This window comes from Sturnira hondurensis, unplaced genomic scaffold, assembly GCF_014824575.4.
Source record: "Sturnira hondurensis isolate 20B ecotype Veracruz unplaced genomic scaffold, ASM1482457v3 Scaffold0004136, whole genome shotgun sequence".
NCBI lineage: Eukaryota > Metazoa > Chordata > Mammalia > Chiroptera > Phyllostomidae > Sturnira > Sturnira hondurensis.
Window position 1 is genome coordinate 21,224,372 of NW_028076767.1, and position 20,885 is coordinate 21,245,256.

The window sequence follows — 20,885 nt, forward strand, 5'->3', positions numbered from 1 at the left end:
CCTGAGGTCTCTGTGCCATGTGGAGTCTCCACTTGATTCCTAAAAATGCACTAATCATCCATGTAACTTCTGAAGCAAAAGCATGTCTCTTACCACCCTGGATGCTGCTGCGTAGGACAAATCGAGGAGTTATTTCCTTCAGTAGGGCTCCCATTCCCTCCAAGGATTTCTCAGTTCTAGTAGGCTAACCCATCCTGAAAAGGTATCAAGAGAGACTAGCAAATATGTCCATCCTTGGACACTTGGTGTCTGGGTAGAGTCTACTTGCCAATTCTCAAATAGGCACTGCCCTTGGTATTGTTTCCTTTTTTCCTGATGGGGATCTGTCTTAGGATTGTTCTTCTGACGCACGTGGCTTTAGAAATTCTGGGACCTGTGTACCATGGTTTGATATAAGTGATTCAAAACTCCAGCTCTTAGTTTCCTCCAAGTCTGCAGTCAAATATTCAGGGTCAAATTGTGACAAGTTGAGACCAGGTATCAAAGGCATTATAAACATTCCTTTGGCAGCCTCTTCTGCTGCTCCATCAGTCAGATAGTTTCCTCTAGTCACTTCAGTGTCTTCTTTCTGATGCCCGAGGCTGTGCATAACTGCCACCAGTAAAGGTGCTGGGCAGCTTCTAATAGTTATAAAATTTCTGCTACATGCTTAATTTCTTTTTTATTGGAAGTTAATAGTCCTCTTTCCTTCCAGAGAGAACCGTGTGCATGCAAAATGAGGAAAGCATAACTTGAGTCAGTATACACACTCACTCTCATATTGTGTAACAATTCCATTGTCAATGCAGTCAGTTCAGCTTTTTGAGCAGAGGTTCCTAGAAGTAAGGACTTGGTCTCTACGAGTCCTTCAGGAGTCACAGCTGCATATCCAGCCTTTCTGTTTCCTTTGTCCATGTAACTGTTTCCATCTGCATGTGGAGTCCAGTCTGCCTCTTCTAGAAGATGGTCCTGTAAATCAATTCTGCTAGAATAAGCTTCATTATTTCAGCACAGTCATGCCATAGCACGGCCGAGTCAGGCTCTGGGAGAAGGAAGGCAAGATTGAACTTACTTAGAGTTTTGAATTGCTTGGTACCTGCCACTTCTTCCAGGAGTAAGCCACAAATTTCCTTTTTGCTCTAGCAGGCTCGACACTGGGTGGGGTGCACAAATGGTGATAGGCTGTCCCAAAGAAAACTTTTTCAGCTTTTAAAAGCTCACAGGTGGCTGCTGCAGCTCTGCAGTTCTCAAGCAGGCTGGCCACTCCTGGGCGGTGTGATCTAGTTTCTTTCACAAACCTAGTAAGACTCCTTCTACCAGGTTCAACAGGAACCCAAGAAACCTTACTGCTTTTTGGCATATCTGGGCCTTCTGTGCTGATACTATATAGCCACAAGATGCCAAATGGTTCAAGGTAGCCATAGTATTAGTTAAATGATGTGTTTACATATTGTAGCAGAATTCTTCCTTGTATTATTAGAACTGTTTTTAAGTCCTGGCTCAGGGTCTCCCCAAAACTCAAGGGGGAGTTCTTGAACCCTTGTGGTAAGATTGTCCCAGCAGTACTGAGTTTTGACCTGAGATTCCAGGTCCTGCCATTCAAAAGTAAACAATGGCCGAGAGTTTTGGTCAACCAGAATGCAAAAGAAAGCACTTTTTTAAAAGATTGTATTTATTTACTTTGAGAGAGAAGAGAGAGGGAAAGAAGGAGAAAGAGAGGGAGAGAAACATCAATGTGTGAGAGATATGTCAATCAGTTGCCTCTTGCACACCCCTAACTGGGGATTTGGCCCCCAACCCAGGCATGTGCCCTGACTGGGAATCAAACCAGCAACCTTTCAGTTTGCAGACAAGTGCTTAATCCACTGAGCCACACCAGCCAGGGCAAGAAAGCATCTTTTAAGTCCAATATTGAGTACTGGAGGCTGTCCCCAGGTATACTGTTGTTTACAATATCATTTATGGCCCTTAAATCTTATATTGTACAGGGAGTGACAGGGCTGAACGAGTCCATATTCCTAAAACTTATGAATTATTGAGTATATTTCTATGAGGGTCTTCTTTTGCAAGGGATACTGCTTCTTATGGGGAGTCTCTGCCTTCCGTGGCCTTCCAGCACCCCATACAATGGGGTTTACCTGGTTCTCAATTTCCTCTGGCCAGAATTGCTTTCCTCCTTCCCACAGTTTCATAAGAAACTGCTGGGTGTGCTCTGGAGGGACCTGTAGGTGGAGCTTTTGTTCTTCTGGATAGAAAGTGATTTGAGCATGGAGCTTTGACCACAAACCCCTTCGCAGAAGAGAAAAGGCCATATCTCCCACAGCAATTCTAATGGCTTCAAGAAAAATTGGCTTTTAGGGCTTCCAGAAATTCCAGTTACAGTTCAGCTAAAGCTCTATTGACCATGTAATATGTCACTCTGGTATCAGAGTATCTGGTGTCTGGTATTTGTCCCCCACACTGATAGTTTTACTTGAATTCTCAGACTCTGACCTCCTTTTCCCTCACTTGGGGCACTGGTTTTTCCAGTGCACTTTTCCCTTGCAACGTGGTTGCCCTGCCCCAGAAGGGGCTTGTCCTCCACCAAATTTGGTTCCCTGACAGGTTTGAGAGAAGAGTTCAGGCTCACCTCCTTCCGCTCCCTCAGCCAAGTGAGGAGAAGGATCCCCCAGGGCAGGAGGGGCAGTGGGAGCCCCGGCCATGCTTGCAGCAGCCGTCCTGATCTTCCTGGTCCCTCTCTTCTGAGCCTCTGCTCTCTGCCACAGGCAGATTCTTTTTTTTCCTCCAGACTATTCCCATTTCCCTGGTCTTTGACAAAACAACTTGAATTGCAGTATAGTATAGTACCTTGAAGACCCACTGGTGACCAGCATTCTCCTGCGTCCAGATTATACATAAACCAAGCAGTATTACAATTAAAAATAATTTTCTTAGATTATTAAGCATAGGTCGACCAATCAACCAGAGTTTGCCCCAAGTGGCTGTTTCCTGGAATGGAGTCTCCCCCTCTCCACCATTCTGCCAGACAGAGCCCTGTAATATCACACAAATCAGAGGGCACCCCGACTAAACCAGAAGATACCTTTTTATCAGACAGATCTCTGTAATATGCCAGACAGACTCTGTAAACCAGAAGGTACCTTTTGGCCAGACAGAGCTCTGTAAACCAGAGGCACCTTAATTAACCCAGGACTACAATCCTGAGTGAGAAAGCGCAGTGATTCAGTCGAAAGTGAAGGCACTGTGGGGTGGTCAAGACTCTCCCGGAGTCCCCAAGTGAAATCACTTGGCATCTGCTAGGGAGTCTCCAAACCTGCACCTGGGGCCCCTAGTCCAGGCAGCCAGCAGGGCTCCCTGCCAAATACCCAGACTTACCAAGAGTCCTGAGTCTGTCCCACCAGTCACCGGAAGACTCACAAATATGTTTTGTTATCTCCATTTTATGGCTAGGGAAATTGAAGCCCAGAGAGAAACAGGTGCCCCATGTGAAAGGTTTGTGTGCCACTTGCAGTCCCTTCGAGCTCTGGGCAGAGCAAGTGGGCCTGTTTAACAACCCTTAGCACACCAGTGGCCCTGATACAGAACTTGCCCCCCTGCATAGGATGTTCTCTCTCAAATGGGTAGAAGTGGATCTTTACAGAACAGATTCCAGAGCCTGAAAACCTTGAAGGTCATCACAATGGGTCTTTAATGTTTTTTAGTTACTGCCATGTAGAAATTGGGAGATTTCATGTGCAATCTGGATTTCCAGATTTTTTTTGAAAAGTGAATGAGCTGTCCACACTGGACCTACAACATTCCTGCTAGTCGACAGTCAGCTCCAGTCTTTTTCCTTTAGACAAGATACTGTGTCCCAGTTGGCCCCAATCCCCACCACTCCCTATTATTCCCCGAGATACTGTAGGATGTTGGTTGCATTTACAATACTATTGCTCTCAGTTTGTTTTCCTCGAAGCTGGTATTTTTCTCTATTTTCTTTTCAGAGGTGGGAAAGCAGGGGCCCAGAGTTTATTATTATAACTACTAGCTTCAAACCTTTATTTCCTCTCCCTGGCCTCTTGGCAGTTGGGTTTGCTGCCTGAGTGAACCGACAGTCCTATTATTTTCTGTGTGGTAACAGGCAGTCAGCGTCCAGGGTTAAGGGAGCACACCAAACCCCACTGCAAGGGTGAGGGGTCATCGAAGGCCTCACCAGGGAGGGAACTTTTAAACTGAGACTCAAGAAGAAAAAGGGTGGAGTTGGGCAGTCCAGGTAGAAGGCACTGTCTATACCTAAGTACAGTGTGAATGGAGGCAAAGCTTCGTGGAAAGTGCGGGAAAGACAGGGGAGTGGTTGAGGTGTGGGGAGGGATGGGAGCTGAGGGTGAAAGGTCAGTTGGAGGTTAAATCATACAGAGCTGAGAATTCCATGTTGAAAAACCAAATCCATTCGTCTTGGGAAAGGGAATGAACTCTGTGATATTTGGAGTCATGGAATGTTAGATCTCCAGTTCATTTTTAATCCATATTAGAATCATGGAGTATTAGAGACGGAAGATCTTAAAGAGCTATTAGAATTGTGGAATGTTAGAATGGGAGGGGCCTTAGGGATTAAATCCAAATATTGGATTCAGTTATTCTAAACTCTTTATGGGTCAGTAAGCCCCTGTAATCTTAAAAAATCTTTCTTCCGAGAGGAGTGATGAACTTAAATACTTTGGCATACTGTTTTAGGTAATTTCCAGGTATCCTCGGACCCACCCAGAGTGTGACTAATATTTCGTTGTATGTAGCACCGCATTTTGTTTATCCATTCATTTATTGACGGGCATTTGTGCTGTTTGCACCTTTTTATCGAGAATAATGCTGCTGTGAACATTGGTGTGCAGATTTCTCACAAGTCCCTGCGGTCGATGCTTATGGATGTACACCCAGAAGCGGAACTGCTGGATCGTGTCCTAATTCTGTATTTCCTTTTTTGAGGAACCACGTACTGTTTTCCACAGCAGTCCCACCATTTTAAATTCCCACCGACGAGGCACGGGGCTTCCAATTTCTCCATGTCCTCTCCAACCCTGTTTCTTGTGTATTTTTTAAATGTGAGATATTAAATAAAAAAATTTAAGATGTTGCCAGTGGACAAGAAATTTAGATTTCCAACAGATTTAGTGATCCTGTAGTTTCCTTTATATACACACCATACATTATGGGCATCAGTCCACAGGGGGCCAGCTGTGCTCGTGGTAAAGAGGAAATGGGTTCAGCTAATGAGATGCTTGGATAAAAAGCCTCCAAGATGTTCTATTTTCTGTATTTTTATATTTAATACAAAGTTTAAGAAGCTTGTTCTGGTCTCTCTACTGACTTTACTAACTTCTTTTGGGAACCTATTTTATCAAATGTGTTTGATCTTGGAGTTTGATCTGTTGGGTTTTTTTTTTTTTTGATGTTTTGATGAGCTGCGGATAACTGGACTGATGGTGCTCAGTGTAGCTGGATTGTGTTTGTAATTAACCCAGTGATTAGTAATTCTCATTCCTGACAAACCAGTGTGCAGTTTGGAAGCCTAGATAGTCTGTATCCTTTTGCCTTTCTGTCTTTTCACTGATTTCTATTCAGATGTGATTCTGCTCGCTCCCGTTAATTTTCAATGAACCTGTTTTTATGTAGCACTCTACCAGTAGCTCTGCGTTCCTTCCTGCACTACACCGATTTTATTTTTTTACTTAAAAAGTTGATTCATTCATTTCCCGAATAGGTTATGTATATATGCATTATGTATTCATATATATGAATAGGTTATATATATAACTCAAGAGTCCAAAAAGAGTAATTGTTATACATTTTCATCCTTTTCTTTCCAGCCTTGATTATTATTATTAGTTCCCTTTCTATCTTTAAGAATGCTTACACATCTGTTTCTTTATCAGGGTTAAAAGGTGTCTTAAGATCTACAGTTCTTAAAAGTTCTTATCACAAGAAAAAATTTTTTAGCCAAGTAAAGCGATGAATATTAAGCAAATTTATTGTGGCAGTCACTTCACAGTATACACATATATCAAATCATTATGGTGCACATCTTAAACTAATACAATTATATTGCAATAAAACCAGAAAAAAAAGATTTATAGCTATGAAAGTCAAAGAAAGCCATGTACTTATGTTACCTCACACCCCTGTATTATCTCCATACTTGTTAGCTATATTATTTTCTGGTTCATTTTTAATTGTTCATTTTCAACTCCTATCCTCTGTATTCAGCAAGCTGGCTTCCTTTTTGATGTTTTGGAAATGTTCTTCACTTCTTCACTTCTGAGATTTTTTTTAAACACTTCTTTCCTGAGCTCTGTCAGTGCCATTTCCTCTAGTTGTCTCCTCATCTCTTCTTTGAACTCTGGCATCTTTGCTTTGATGTTCTGTTTTAAAATTCACTCAGCCCTCTGAGTTCTTTGTTGTTCATAATTATCATCTGTTTCATGTTAATTTTTTTTCTGGTGAGTGCCTTTCATCTGCCATTTGTTTTTCCTGTTCTCTGCCTCTCCCACTTTTGGAGTAATGTATTTATATAGGTCTGGTGCTATTTATTTTTTACTATAACTCCCCTTTAAGTGAAGAGAGCACATTCCCCAATTATAGGTAAGCAAGTTAAATTTTAATAATATTTTAACCAAAACATCATGCAGATCAATAAAGCAGCCTCAAGCTCAGTTTGGCCCCTGGGTGGCTAGTCTGTGGCCTCTGCCAGCCCAGTTGCACTTGTGGCCACGCCTCCCGGCCATCTCACATTCTAGCCACATTTCATGCTCCCTAAACAGACCCTGCCCTTTCTTCATTTATGTTTATAACTATCATAGTGAGACTTTGCCCTAAGGCTGCAGTTACATTTTTCTTCTCCATCATATTGTGAACTCTTTATGAACCGAGACCATGTCTTGTTCATCTTTCCCGGCTTTATATGTAATTAGAGCTCAGCGAGTGTTTGTTACATAACTCTTATAATTAACAAAACAATAATGATCTTATCTTTAAAAAATTACCATATTTTTCAAACTATAAGACATACTATTCCTCCAGATTTGGGTGGGAAATGGGGGTGCATCTTACAGTCTGAATGTAGCTTACCTGGCTCACTGTGGGGGTGGGCGGTGGCCTATGTTATTTATGTTATTAAATATTTTACCACATTGTTTGCTTTAAAATTTTTCCCCCTATTTTCCTCCTCTAAAACCTAGATGCATCTTATGGTGTGGTGCATCTCACAGTCCAAAAAATTCGGTATTTGTGGAATTAACTCTAATTCCACTTTATAAGGAGGAAAATGAGGCCCCATGTGGTTAAGTGATTTACCCAAGATCACACAGGAATCTGAGCAATACTCCTTCTGATGTTCGACTCTGTAACAATTCAGTTGTACGATTAGGAACTGGGGGAGAAATGGCACTTCCTTAGTTTTTAGAACTGACTTTAATATCTGATTGTGTCCCCCGCCTGCTTCCTAGCAGAAAACTTAATCACTTACTTTTATGCATTCACTGGTTGATTCTTGTATGTGCCTTGACAGGGAATCAAACCTGCAGCCTTGGTGTATAGGGACAATGCTCTAAGCAACTGAGTTATGAGGCCAGAGCCAGACACCTCAATTTAGATGTCTTTAGGTAAGTGGAGATCCAATCCAGTAATTCTGAGGGAATGTAATTTCAGGTTTATTGACTCATTTTAAGTCAGTTCAGAGCTCTCTAAACTTCCTGCCTCTTCTTCCCCAACACTGATCTAATTCCTGGGGAAATCTACACAATCACTGCTGGCAGTAGGTGAGGCCAGCACTGTCTGCTTTTGGAATCTTGTCATGTTCTTGGGCTTACTTATTGACATCATCTGATGACCCTTGTTAGTCTGTCTTATCCATGTCACTTGGATCCTCAGGTAACTCAGAGAACTGGTGGGACGACCCCCTGTCTATAGCCACCTCCCACTATTTCTCGTGCTTTCCCTTTGCCCAGTAGTTTCTCTCAGAAACCCCCTAAACTTTTATAGGGGATCTTCTTGTATTTTCTTTAAGACCAAGTCTGTGGTAGGGGAGGCAAAAACTCCATGTTGTTCTTTCTCTCTTTTTATTAAGATATATTTTATTGATTATACTATTACAGTTGTCCCAATTTTTCCCCTTTTGTTGCCTTTCACCCAGTACCACCCATTCCTTTTGGCAGTCCCCCCAACCTTAGTTCATGTCCATGGGTCATGCATGTAGTTTCTTTGGCTACTCTGTTTCATATACTGTTCTTAACATCCCCCTGCCTATTCTGTACCTACCAATTTATACTTCTTAGTCCTTGCACTTTTCCCACATTCCCCCACTTCCCACTCCCAACGGTAACCATCCAAATGAGCTCCATATTGATGATTCTGTTTCTGTTCTACTTGTTTGTTTAGTTTGTTTTTTAGGTTCAGTTGTTGATCGTTGTAAATTTATTGCCATTTTAATGTTCATTGTTTTGATTGTCTTCTTTTTCTTAAATAAGTCCCTTGATATTTCATATAATAATGGCTTGATGATGATGAACTCTTTTAGCTTTACCTAGTCTGGGAAGCACTTTATCTGCCCTTCCATTCTAAATAATAGCTTTGCTGGATAGAGAAATCTTGGTTGTAGGTCCTTGCTTTTCATCACTTTGAATACTTCTTGCGAGTCCCTTCTAGCCTGCAAAGTTTCTTTTGAAAAAATAAGCTGGTAGTCTTATGAGAACTCCTTTGTAGGTAACTATCTGCTCTTCTCTTCCTGCTTTTGAGATTCTCTCTTTATACTTAACCTTTAGCATTTTAATTATGATGTGTCTTGGTGTGGTCCTCTTTGCATCCATCTTATTTGGGACTCTCTGTGCTTCCTGCACTTGTATATCTATTTCATTCACCAAATTAGGGAAGTTTTCTTTAATTATTTTTTCAAATAACTTTTCAATTTCTTGCCCTGTCCCCTGTCCTTCTGGCATTCCCTATGATTTGAATGTCAGTACATTTAAAGTTGTGCCAGAGGCTCCTTGCCCTATCCTTGTTTTTTGGATTATTTTCTTCTTCTTGTTCCAACTGAACTTTTTTTCTTCCTTGTGTTCTAAGTCATTGATTTGATTCTCAGCTTCATCCACCCTATTGTTGATTCCTTATAAACTTTTCTTTATTTTGCTTAGTGTAACCTTTATTTCTGCCTGGGACTTTCTTATACTGTTGAAGTACCCAATGAGTTCCTTGAACATCCTAATAATTAGTGTTTCAAACTCTGCATCTGATAGATTGCTTATCTTCATTTTGTTTAGTTCTTTTTCTAGAGTTTTGTTCTGTTCTTTCATTTGGGCTGTATTTCTTTGTCTTCTGATTTTGGTAGCCACCCTGTGTTTGTTTCTGTGTATTAGGTAGAGCTGCTTTGATTCCATCTTAGTAGTGTTGTTACAGAAGAATGAAGCGACCAGACACCGAGGGGTTCAGGAGCACGATCTTTATTACGTGTACGGGCCCAGAGGAGAGTGATCTCCAATTCTGAGCCCTGAACAAAGGTTTCTTAGGGTTTATATAGTCTGCAGGGTCTTCCTGTCTATGTAGCAAGCGAGTCACAGAAGCGGAATGCGGAAGTTAGTTCTATTTCCTTATTTGGGGATATCTGAAGTGCTGTTACTCTCTATGGCTACGTGGCAGGGGCACGTTACAGAAGCAAATGCGGAAGTTAGATCTCCCAACGTGGCGTTCTTAGGCTAGTGGAAAAGGGGCCTTTCTCTATCAGTGTGGCCTAATGTAGAAAAGCACACCCATAAATTGGATGGGGCAGATGACCCATCCATCCATTGGAAGACCAGATGGACTTCTGGTCCATCTTGACCAGAAGTGCTCCCCTCTCTCTTTCTTTCTGAAACATTTTCTTCCTTAGGTAGTTGCCAGGGTAAAGCAACCCTGTGAACTAGGTCAATGGAATGTCAGATATGGTGCAGTTGCTCTGTGGCTCTGTGTGGAGGAAGGCTCAGAAAAGGGACAATGGCCACTGCCTGGCCTCTGGAGTTTTGTCTGGGAAGAAACTGTCCACTGGAATTCGTTCTGATGCCAGACACTTCAGTTTCTCCCTAAATGCCACTGGTGCCCTTCATGCTGCTGCCCTGGTGCTGGAGCCCAGGGGGAGTGAGTCTGCATAAGCCCCTGTGCGCTCTTTAAGAGGAGATGCCTGAGAATCCTGCAGTTTCTTCCTCTGCCTCCGATCCCACTGGTTTTTACAGCCAGAAGTTATGGGGACTTACCTTCCTGGCACGGGAACCCTGGGCTGGATGGTCTGGTGTGGGGCTGGGATCTCATTCGTCCCCAAGATATCCCTCCCAATTTTTATCCATCACCCGTGGGTATGGAATCATCCATTCCCTGCCTCTGTGTCTCGGCATCTCCGTGTTTCTTCCCCTCCTACCTGTCTGAAGAAATGTGACTTCTTTAATTCCTTGGTGGTCAGGCTTTTATACAGCTAGATTTTCTGATGATTCTCAGTGATAGTTATTGTATAGTTTAGTTGCAATTTTTGCTGTGGTTGTGAGAGTAGGTGAATCATATTTAAGAAGGTGAATCGTGTTTAGGTAGGTGAATCATGTTTAAGAAGACCAGATGGACTTCTGGTCCATCTTGACCAGAAGTGCTCCCCTCTCTCTTTCTTTCTGAAACATTTTCTTCCTTTGTCTCCGAGTCTTTTGCACCTTTTCTCCAGATAAGGGGGGAAAAGCCAGTTCTATCTCTTTTTGCCTCTGTAAGTGGTTTGGGTCTCACATCAGGGATGGTGACCTATGAATTTAGTAATTCAGAGCCTGGGTCTTTGTTCCAAGCTGTCCTGCTGTTTTCACTGTGTTTGGTGCCCTTACATATGGCTGTCAGTTGGGGGAGGGTTCTCATATAGGCATACTTAAATAGGAATGGCAAATCAGGCTATACTTGAAGTCACAGTTACTCACTGTAGTCTTATTTTTTCTAAATTAAAAGAAAAGTATTGATTTTAGAGAGAGTAAGGGAGAGAAAGAAACATCGATTTTGTTGTTCCACCCATCCATGCATTCATTGGTTGCTTCTTGTATGGGCCCTGACTGGGGAGTGAACCCACAACCTTGGTGTATCGGGATGATGCTCTAACCAACTGAGCTCCCCAGCCAGGGCTCACCGAAGATTCTTCTCTCTTTTTTAAAGATTTTATTCATTTATCTTTATAGGGAAAGGGAAGGCGAGAATGAGAGAAACATCAGTGTGTGGTTGCCTCTCGTGGGTCCCCCACCAGGAACTGGCCTGCAACCCAGGCATGTGCCCTGACTGGGAATCGATCCACAATCGTGTGGTTTGCAAACCCTCACTCAATCCCCTGAGCTACACCAGCCAGGGCAAGATTCTTCTTTTTTTGTTGTTTACTGTTGTTTGAGTATAGTTGTCTCCATTTTCCCACCACCACTTCACTGAGGATTCTTATACAAGAGCAAATTGGGATTATCAACTTTAGTGTATTAGAAAAACAAGGTTACTTTAGACCCCATATTCTCTACTCTCGAAAGGACCCCAGAACTCAGTCACCAAGTTCCTTTCAACATTCAGCACCCCATTTGGTGGAGGATTTCCAATTCTCTGAGTGTTCCTGATTTACTGATTTAACAAGATGTGTAGGACAGTGACATATACCTACATTTCAGGGTGTCCAGGTTCTAAGGCTCAGGATGGTCCCCAGGCTGAGGTGTTGGATGCCCCAGGCCCCAGCCCAGGAGCCTTCTACTTTGTGTTTCATGGCCCCATGGCTCTAGCTGTCATTTAGCCACTGAGCCTTCACCTTCTCATGTGGCATGGGCATGAGGTTTCTCACCTTGTGGTAGTTATGGAGGTTAAATAAGACAGTGCATGGGGTGTTCAATAAATGTTAGACTATCAGATTTTGGCCTCTCTCTTCCTTTTGGAATCCTTCATTGTGACATAAGGAGATTCTGAGGATGAGATTCTCTCAGAACAAGGCTTACCGCAGCTGAGGAATGGAGAGGAGCACTTTCACTGCCACAAAGGGAGACTATTTATTTCTAATATAATTGGATTCTTGGGGAAGGATCTGTGGTTCTACCCTTGAAAGGCAAAGGGGCTTGTGCCATCTGCCGAATCAGGAACCATGAGGAGATTTAGGACATCTTATTCCTGGCAGGTCCTGAAGAAGGAACTGGTAAGGAGTGTGAAGGGCCCTGGGAGGGAAGAGTGGAAGGTTGAACAGAGAGGTATTTTGAGGAAGCGGGAGGCAGGTGTAGGAGGCGGCCTTGGGGTGAACGTGGCTACCTTGTAGCTTTCAGAGTGACAGCATGTGCACAGAGGAAAGAGTTCCAGATTAGGCTTAGAAAGACTGAATTCTGAGCCCAGACTGTAGCTTACTATCCCCCCACCCCAACACTGGAAACTCACAGGCTACCCTCTGAGTCCGAGTCCTGCTCCGTGCCCACTCTTTCTACTGTTATGAGATCAGAGAAAATAAGGCCCCAGCAGCAGAGTAAAGTAATAGGTTAATCTTATGGATTCTGGACCCAGACTGCCTGAGTTCAATTCCCTATCACCCGTTAGTCACATGACTAATATTAGTATTAGGCAAGTTACTTGATGTATTATGCCTGTTTTTCCCTCTGCAAAAAGTTGTTGTGGACTAAATGAGTCAGTGCATATAAAAGCTTAGAATAATGCCCAACAATGGCAAATTGCTCTCCATGAGTATTCATTTGTATTAATAGAGGCATTCCCTATATTTACTTTAGGTATATAATTTGTAAAGAAAATATTACAGTTATAGGTGAAGCTCCTCACCATCCCACTCCCTTTCTCCTCACTGGTAACTACTTTCCTGAGGTTGATGCGTACCCTTCCTACCTATATATTTAAATTTTATTACATATGTATGTAAACATAGCAGTGAGAAGCATCCATAAGCAACTATATAGTATGTGATACATTTTTTAAAATGGTATTCTAAATGGCGTCATATTTCACCTTTTTTCCAGTCAAAATTATGTGTGAGCTTTACCAACTTTGACATACACACCTAGGGTTGTGTTCAATTCTGTGACTAGACTGATGCATTTCCCTACTGATGGAAATGCCGATTGTTTTCGGCCTTTCACCTTCAGTATGTACCATGGTCATTCTCAGGGCTCTCTCCTTGTGCGCATGTGTACGTTTCTCTAAAGTGTGTATGCAAGGTGCATACAGTTCCTTGATCGTAAAGGACACACATCCTCAACTTTTAAAAATATTGCTAAATTGCTCTCCATCATAGTTGTACCATGTCTTTCATTTCCCCAACCTGATAAGTGTAAAATGGTATCTTATGGTTACTTTAATTTATATTTCCATTATTTTGAGTGGTATTCAGAATCTTTTCATTACGTGTAGATGATTTGAATTTTCCCTTCATAATTACCTGTTTATATCCTTGGCATATTTTTCTATTGGGTTATTTGTATTTTTTTGGTTTGTATAACTCTTAAATTAAAATTCTGGATATTAACCCTTTGTAACAGTAGTCCTTTGTAATTCTGGGTAGTAATCCTTTGTCAGTAACATGCACGGCAAGTATATTCTCCCACTCTTCAGTTTGTCTTTTCATTGTGTTTATGATGTCTTTATTATCAGAAGTTAATGAACAATAGTTTTTTGTTTTTGAATTTTTTAAATTCTGAAAATTTTCAAACATAAGAGTTGAAATATGTATAATGATCATCCTTAGGTCTGACAGTCAACATTTGGCACCATTGGCTTTGTGTTTGTGTGTGTGCACGAGCATGGGTGTGTGTTTGCCGAATCACTTACAAGTTGCATATTTTATCACTTCTTGGCCTTTCGGCTAAGACCAAGAGGAAAAGTTGCATACTTTATGACATTTACTTAAAAATAACACAACCACAATATCACCATACCACTAAGAAAATTAAAACATTCTTTCCTCAACTCCATCGGATTCCCAAGTTTAGACTCTCTGCATCACCCCTCAGTTCTTGCCAAGACTCTTGCTCTTCATTTTCTGGACCAAAGTGAGGGCCTGGACATTTACCTAGAGCTGTATTGGTGAATGTTTTAACCACTGGTCCATGGGGAGGGGGATGCTTCCATTTGTAGTAGTTGCCAGTACTTATGTGGCATAAATATTCCTGCTGTGGGCAATTTCAAGCTACCAAAATGATTTCAACAGTCTGGAAGACTTCCTGAAAATGGGTCGGTCGCTCCAGCTCACCACAGTGTCGAGTCCCATCACATTTCCCCTCCTTCAGCATTATTCCAGTCTGCTGATGATGGTGGGAAACAGATAGTTGTCAATGCTCTTGTTTGTTTTGTTTCCACAGGGACTGCGCCAGTTCATCCTGGATATCATTGTGATGATGCGAGTGTGTAAAATATTCCTCCAAGGGCTCAAAGGATTCCTGGGGTATAAAGTCACTGAGACTGCTCGCAGAAGGCACCCTATCTTCTCCTTCTGGGATGTAAGCCACTGGGCTCAGCAAGATTAGCAGAGTTTAAGGGAGAATGCCTATAAGTAGCACCCCGCTTCCCAGCCCCAGTTTGTATCAACTGAGAGAGAAGACAAAGGTTAAAGCAAAAGGAGACCCCAACCGTCACTTTTATTAATGTTGAGATTTATATTGGGGGTGACTTGGATCATCAAGTGAGAGGGTTTCCTAATGCCGAACCCCAGAATTAGACAGCCTTGCCCACTCAGTCACCAGCAGTGCCGGACCACAGCAGGCCCCCCCCCATAGCAGCAGGACCTCCTGCCTTAAACTCCTGGTAGAGCGGGGCAGAGCAGAATGTGGCCCCAGAGGGAAGGAGAAGGGGGTGATCGTGCCCAGTTTCTCCTTCCAAGTCTACCAAGAAGTTTGTCACTCCTTTTCAGTGTGGAAGGGGGTGGGGGCCTAGTAGTGTTCAACTAGTACAGACCCCTCCATGTGGAAACAAACATCAGGAGCAGGAGAGAAGCCATCTCCGTTCCAACAGTGATCAGAAGAGCCAGGAGAAATCCACACTGGGTTTCAGAAGATGAGCTGAATCCAGCTGTGCCTCTTTTCTACCTTCTTTCCTGTCTCTTAAACTAGAAGGGAACATTTGCAAGACCCTTTCAGTCTGGTGACCATGCTTTCTATATTTTCTAGAATCCCTGTTTCAAATAGTGTACCCCAGTGGTAGATCACGAGCCCCCTTTTGGTTCAGAAGAGTTGATCCCAATTCTATTAATTTGTTATGCTTCCCCAAAGTTGTCTTCATTACCACCCAGGGCTCCAAAGTTTTCCTGCCCATTTTCTTGTTATGCCAAGAGTGACTAGATGTAGCTTCTGCCTCCTCTCTGCATGCGGTGATTCACTCCAAGAATTTTCCCAAAATGGTTTTTGAAGGAAAGTAGCCAAGGCCGGGGGGCGGGGGTTCTACTGGTAATGGGGCAACAGAAGGTGTTTCTCAGGGGCCAGTAGGTAATGGAACTGTGTGTGTATGGTTGAGTTTAAGGTGTATCAGGGAGAAGGGGCCTGTGGCCAGCTGGAGAAGATGGGCGTGCCCCATCTAAAGATATTCAGGTTCATATAGTTTGGAGACACTGCTGGCCAAACCAAACAAGTCTGCAGCCAGATTCTGCCCTGTAGTTGGGCCATGAGATAGGAATGGATGGAGTTGAAGAATTGTCACGTAAGAGACTGAGATTAGCTCTCAGGAAGGACATCCTGTCTCAGGGTATCATTCAGTGGTGTAGTGGAGGGCCCAGGAGACTGGAAGTCTTTGGTTACCCACAGACCTTGGCTGATGCTTGGGAAGTTGGAAGTTGAAGATCAGAGTCAGATTTGTCATCAGGGTAGTCTTGAGCAGAAGCCTCTCAAAGACAGTGTGTGGGTCATACACTGAGAGGCTGCCGGACGGAGAACTGGAGGGTTATGGCAAAGGGTTGGGCAGAGAGTTGAAGACTGGCCTTCAGAGGAGTATGAGTTAGATCCTTCTGAATACCACCTCTTTCCTTCATTGGCCTCCCTGAGAAGCACCATATGGATACCCAAACTACAAATGAGGGAAGAGGACAGGGATCTGAGTGAGTTCTGGGGAAGAACATGCAGAATAGCTAGAGATATGGAGGGGGGGTGGTCCTGGTTTGGCCCAATGTGGTGGTCAGGGCCTTGTTTGTCCTTTTCTCCCACTCCTGTCTTCCCATACATATTTTCCCCGCTGTTTCTCTGCCTGTTTCTCTCTTCTTCCCACATCCTCTCTGCATCTGTCAGGAGTTAGAGTTGGCTTAATTTATCCCCAAGACCTCTTATACCACCTCCTCTTGGCAATTCTCTATATGAGAACCATTTACTTACTGTGTAATCCTTCGCTCTGCCAAAGACAAAACGGAGTAAGATAAGGAAGTTGTGCCATGCCTGGCTCATTATAGATACTCAGTAAAGGTTGGCTTCATTTATTCCTTTGTTTTTATCCCTCCTTTCTGTTCTTTTCCCCTCTATACTTTCCTACTTGTTTGCTTCTTTTTCCTCTTTTCTTTCTCTATGCTTCCTCTCTTTAGTCTCCATTTCCTCTCTACACCCCCATCTTTCTTTCTCTTTACAATAGTATATTGTCATTGCTGGGCCCAAGTCTTGTGCTGAGTTGGGGCTTTTGAGTGGAGGTGGACATGAGAAGCCCAGCTGGTAGGTTTCCCATGGCTTCTTGCCGGCTATGGTGGTCCAGGTACGTGGAAGGGTGTCAGTGCAGAATTCTAGGAGCAATCTTGTTAATTCTCCTTCCTCTCTCCTCCTTTTTTCCCCCCAGAAAAAGAAGCAAGGTCGAGTCACATTTGATACTACGGACTTCATTGCAGAGTCGGTATGCATAGTTCTGACCTTAATGTTGAGAATTTTCTTTCTACGTTACTGCCTGGAAGAAGCAATGGGCTGGCATCAGGACAGCCGGGTTTAGTCTAGGTTCTGCCATCAGTCTAGTGTGTCACCCTGAGTTTCCTCATCTATAAAACAGGTGATCTCAGTGACCCCTTCCAGTCCTGGCATTTCAAGACTGTGAGCGCCTCCCCACCCCCAACTCTTCATTGCTTTCTAACTGAGCAGAGCAACCAGCAAGGAAGAGCGCCTGCATTTGGACCCATGGGACCACAGCAGAGGAAGTGTGAGTCCCAGACGGAGGAGAAATAATCAGGGTGTGGGAAAAGCACTAGCCTGTGTGAATTCTGGCTCTGCCCCAAACTCTCCAAGAGATGCTGGGCACAACACTTGTCCCCAACCTGGGTGTAGGATGGCCATTCAAACGAGAAAGTGCCTTATGTCTGGGTGAGGCTTTGGACTTGTGACTGGTTTTCTGAATTCAAGAATCATGGTTACCTTCCCAGCTGGCTTCTCCCTGTCAAATCCTGGACATTAATTAAAATTAAAATTAAAAATTAAAAATTAAAGGGATCTACCTATTTATAGGGAAGATCTAAAGTTCTCAGCAGTGAAGACCTGACTTGACCCTGGCCTGGAGTACCATGTTGGCTTTTCTCTCAGGGAAGGGAGGCCAGACAGGACTTTATAACTGTTACCAAGATGACCTGTGCCCCTCCTGGGCATAATCTGATTTCTCATGCCCCATACTGTATGAGGTATAATTAAGCCATCCAAATTCTTTTGGGGGTTTTTTCTTCCTCAACTTTCTAGACTGGCCAGTGTCTGACACTCTACCTTGAAGTTTACCCAAGTTTTTCCCTTTACACAAGAGAAACTAGGGACCTCCCTGAGAGTCACGGGACTCTAGAGATGAAGACAGTTCTGTGTATAACACTGGAGAGAGAGAAGAGGGCACAGAGGAAAACTCCATTGCATAGGCAAGGCCTCTCATTGTCTTGAAAGACTGTGGCACCAACACAGAGACAAAGAATAGAGACCCAGTTAAAAAACCTGCCCTTTGAGTAACTGCTAATGGGTACTGGTTTCTTTTCAGGGTGATGAAAAGGCTTAAAATCCATTGCGGTGATAGTTACATGACTGTGAATACACTGAAATCACTGAAGTACACTTTAAATGGTGAATCATATGGTGTATGAGTTATATCGCAATCAAGCAGGTCCACGCACATGTGTTTATGCATATCTAACCTGCCCCTCAGGACAGTACTTAAACTGTGAGCAAAAAGAAAACCTCAGATTAGTCCATATCGGGACTCTGTTAACACTAAACTCCTCAAAGTGAATCCTTGGAATTAGAGACTTAGACTCTAGACTCATTTATTATAGCATTTGTGAGACATTGAAAGCAAAGGGTACATTTTAAAAACATAATTTAAAAAATAACACTGAGTGAAAAAAAGCAGGTCAGGACTTCCGCCAAGATGGAGGCATAGGTGGAAACACTGTGCCTTCTCCCACAACCAAGTTTGAATACAACAAAGGTTTGGAGAACAAAGACACAGCCACAAAACAGAGAATTGAATTATATGGAAGTCCGACTACAACTAATCGTTCAATGGGGACGGTAAGAGGGGCGGAGCCAGCAGTGGAGCAGGGTCGGGCAGGAAAGATTCCCAGACCTAGGCGTGCAAATGGCCTGGACCCAGGGTGTGGGGCAGACTGACCGCGGTCGCACATTCGCACACAGTGAGACGGACCACGCAGGCCCCAGGGGGCGAGGGCTGATGGCGGTGGCACACTCGAGTGCAGTGGGACGAAACGCGTGGGCCCGGTGACGGTGGCGGCTGCCGCACCTGTGGGGGCCGCCGTGGGAGGCGGCAGACGGGACGCCATTGCTCCTCTTTGACCCCGCCCCCACATACAGCGTCACAACCCAGCGACTGAGTTGCCCTGCTCTGGTGAACACCTAGGGCTCCGATCCTGCTACTTAACAGGCACGAACAGCCCAAAAGATGGTGCAAGAAGAAACTCAAAGCCCCAGAGCAGATAACTCTCAGCGACCGAGAAATTGCCAGCCTCTCAAAAGCACAGTTCAAGACACTGTTTATCAGGATGCTCACAGTACTGGTTGATTATAGTCACAAATTAGAGGAACATATGAAGGCTAAACTAATTGAAATGAAGGGAGATGTCCAGGAAACCAATAGTGATGGGAAGGAAACTGGGACTCAAATCAATGGAGTGGACCAGAAGGAAGAACAAAACATCCAACCAGAAAGGAATGAAGAAATGAGAATTCAAAAAAAGTGAGGAGAGGCTTAGGAACCTCCAGGACATCTTTAAATGTTCCAACATCCGAATTATAGGGGTACCAGAAGGGGGAAAGAAACAGCCACGAGTGGAAAACTTATTTGAACAAATAATAAAGGAGAACTTCCCCAGTCTGGCAAAGGAAATAGACTTCCAGGAAATCCAGGAAGCTCAGAGAGTCCCAAAGAACTTGGACCCAAGAAGGAACACACCAAGGCACATCATAATTACATTAGCCAAGACTAAAATGAAGGAGAGAATCCTAGAAGCATCAAGGGATAAGGGGACAGTCACCTACAAAGGAGTACCCATCAGACTGTCAGCGGATTTCTCAAAAGAGACCTTACAGGCAAGAAGGGGCTGGAAAGAAGTATTCCAAGTCATGAAATCCAAAGACCTACAGCCAAGATTGCTTTATCCAGCAAAACTTTCATTTAGAATGGAAGGACAGATAAAGTGCTTCTCAGATAAGGTCAAGTTCAAGGAGTTCATCATCACCAAGCCCTTATTATATGAAATGCTAAAGGGACTTATTTAAGAAAAAGAAGATGAAAAATATGAACAGTGAAAGGACAGCAAACTCACAGTTATTAACAACCACACCTAAAACAAGCAAACCAAGAGGCCAGCTAGATCAGGAGTGGAACCATAGAAATGAAGAACACATGGAGGGTTAGAAACAGGGGGGTGGGAGGGGGAGAAGTGGGGAGAAGGCACAGAAAATAGCATAGATGGTAGGTAGAAAATAGATGGGGGGAGGGCAAGAATAGTGGGGGAAATACAGAATCTAAAGAACTTGAGACACGTGGTTATAAACTAAGGGGGGGAGAATGGTGGGGGAGGGGAATGAAGGGGGGAATAGAACAACTGTAATGGTATAATCAATAAAATATATTAAAAAACATAGAAGAGAAAAAAAAGGAAAAAAGCAGGTCACACAAATGATGTCTGCAGTCTGACATTTAAATAAAAGCAAACCAATTCTACATATATTCCATGGGCACATGTGTAAGTATATAATAATGTATAAAAATGGTCGCCTCTGGTGACGGAGAGCAGATTCATATTAGGGATGGCATGGTAAATGGGTTTTAACTATATTGTTCTGATTCTTAATGGAAAATGTAGTCATCTAGTACTTGTGTTATTTTCAAAGAGTTTATTTATACATAAGAAAAAGACAGGAAACTAGTATGTCACATGTGAATGGCTAGCTCTGGGTGGTGGGGTCAAGGGCAGTCCCTCTTTTGTTCCTTTATCCTTCCTGTGTGCTGGAGAGCACAGTGAGGGGGTTGCTGGCCTGCAGTGAAAGGGTGAGAGCACTGAGAAATGGGGTTTGAGAAGCAGGCAGGGCCCGGCCCTGTTTGAATTATATTTCCTTTTCACTGTTCCAGACATTCATTTGATCTCCTCAGGGAGCCTAGAAGTGTTTCTGATTATGGAGAATACTAGGTTGTGTAACATTCCCACCTGCACTTAAGGAGTTAATTGGAATGAAGTTAAGGCGATAAAACTTACTAGGGAAGTTAATAAGAATCAGTTCTGTAGGAACCCAAAAAAGGGGTTCCTAAGGGTTGGGGGAGGGGGCCAGTGAGAAAGATTTCCTGAAAGAATCAGGACCCTAAGTGGGCCTGAAAAATCATTTTGATTCATGGATGCTAGGAGCATCTGTGTTTTGTCATAAATGGACCCTGTGATAGAAATCCCAGTGGGTTATTGATAGCAAAGGAGTTAGAAAGGAGAAAGATCG

At 43.3% G+C, this 20,885-nt stretch overlaps 1 protein-coding gene across 1 annotated transcript in view; it reads left to right on the plus strand.

Annotated features, from left to right (window-relative positions):
• The first annotated feature begins 12,106 nt into the window (after positions 1–12,106).
• Positions 12,107–20,885, plus strand: part of CNBD2 (cyclic nucleotide binding domain containing 2) — a 48,678-nt gene continuing 39,899 nt past the window's right edge. The window contains exons 1-3 of the mRNA XM_037044756.1: positions 12,107–12,157; positions 14,316–14,453; positions 16,759–16,812. Of these exons, the coding sequence (XP_036900651.1) occupies positions 12,107–12,157; positions 14,316–14,453; positions 16,759–16,812 (243 nt within the window). The remainder of the gene's footprint in view (positions 12,158–14,315; positions 14,454–16,758; positions 16,813–20,885) is intronic.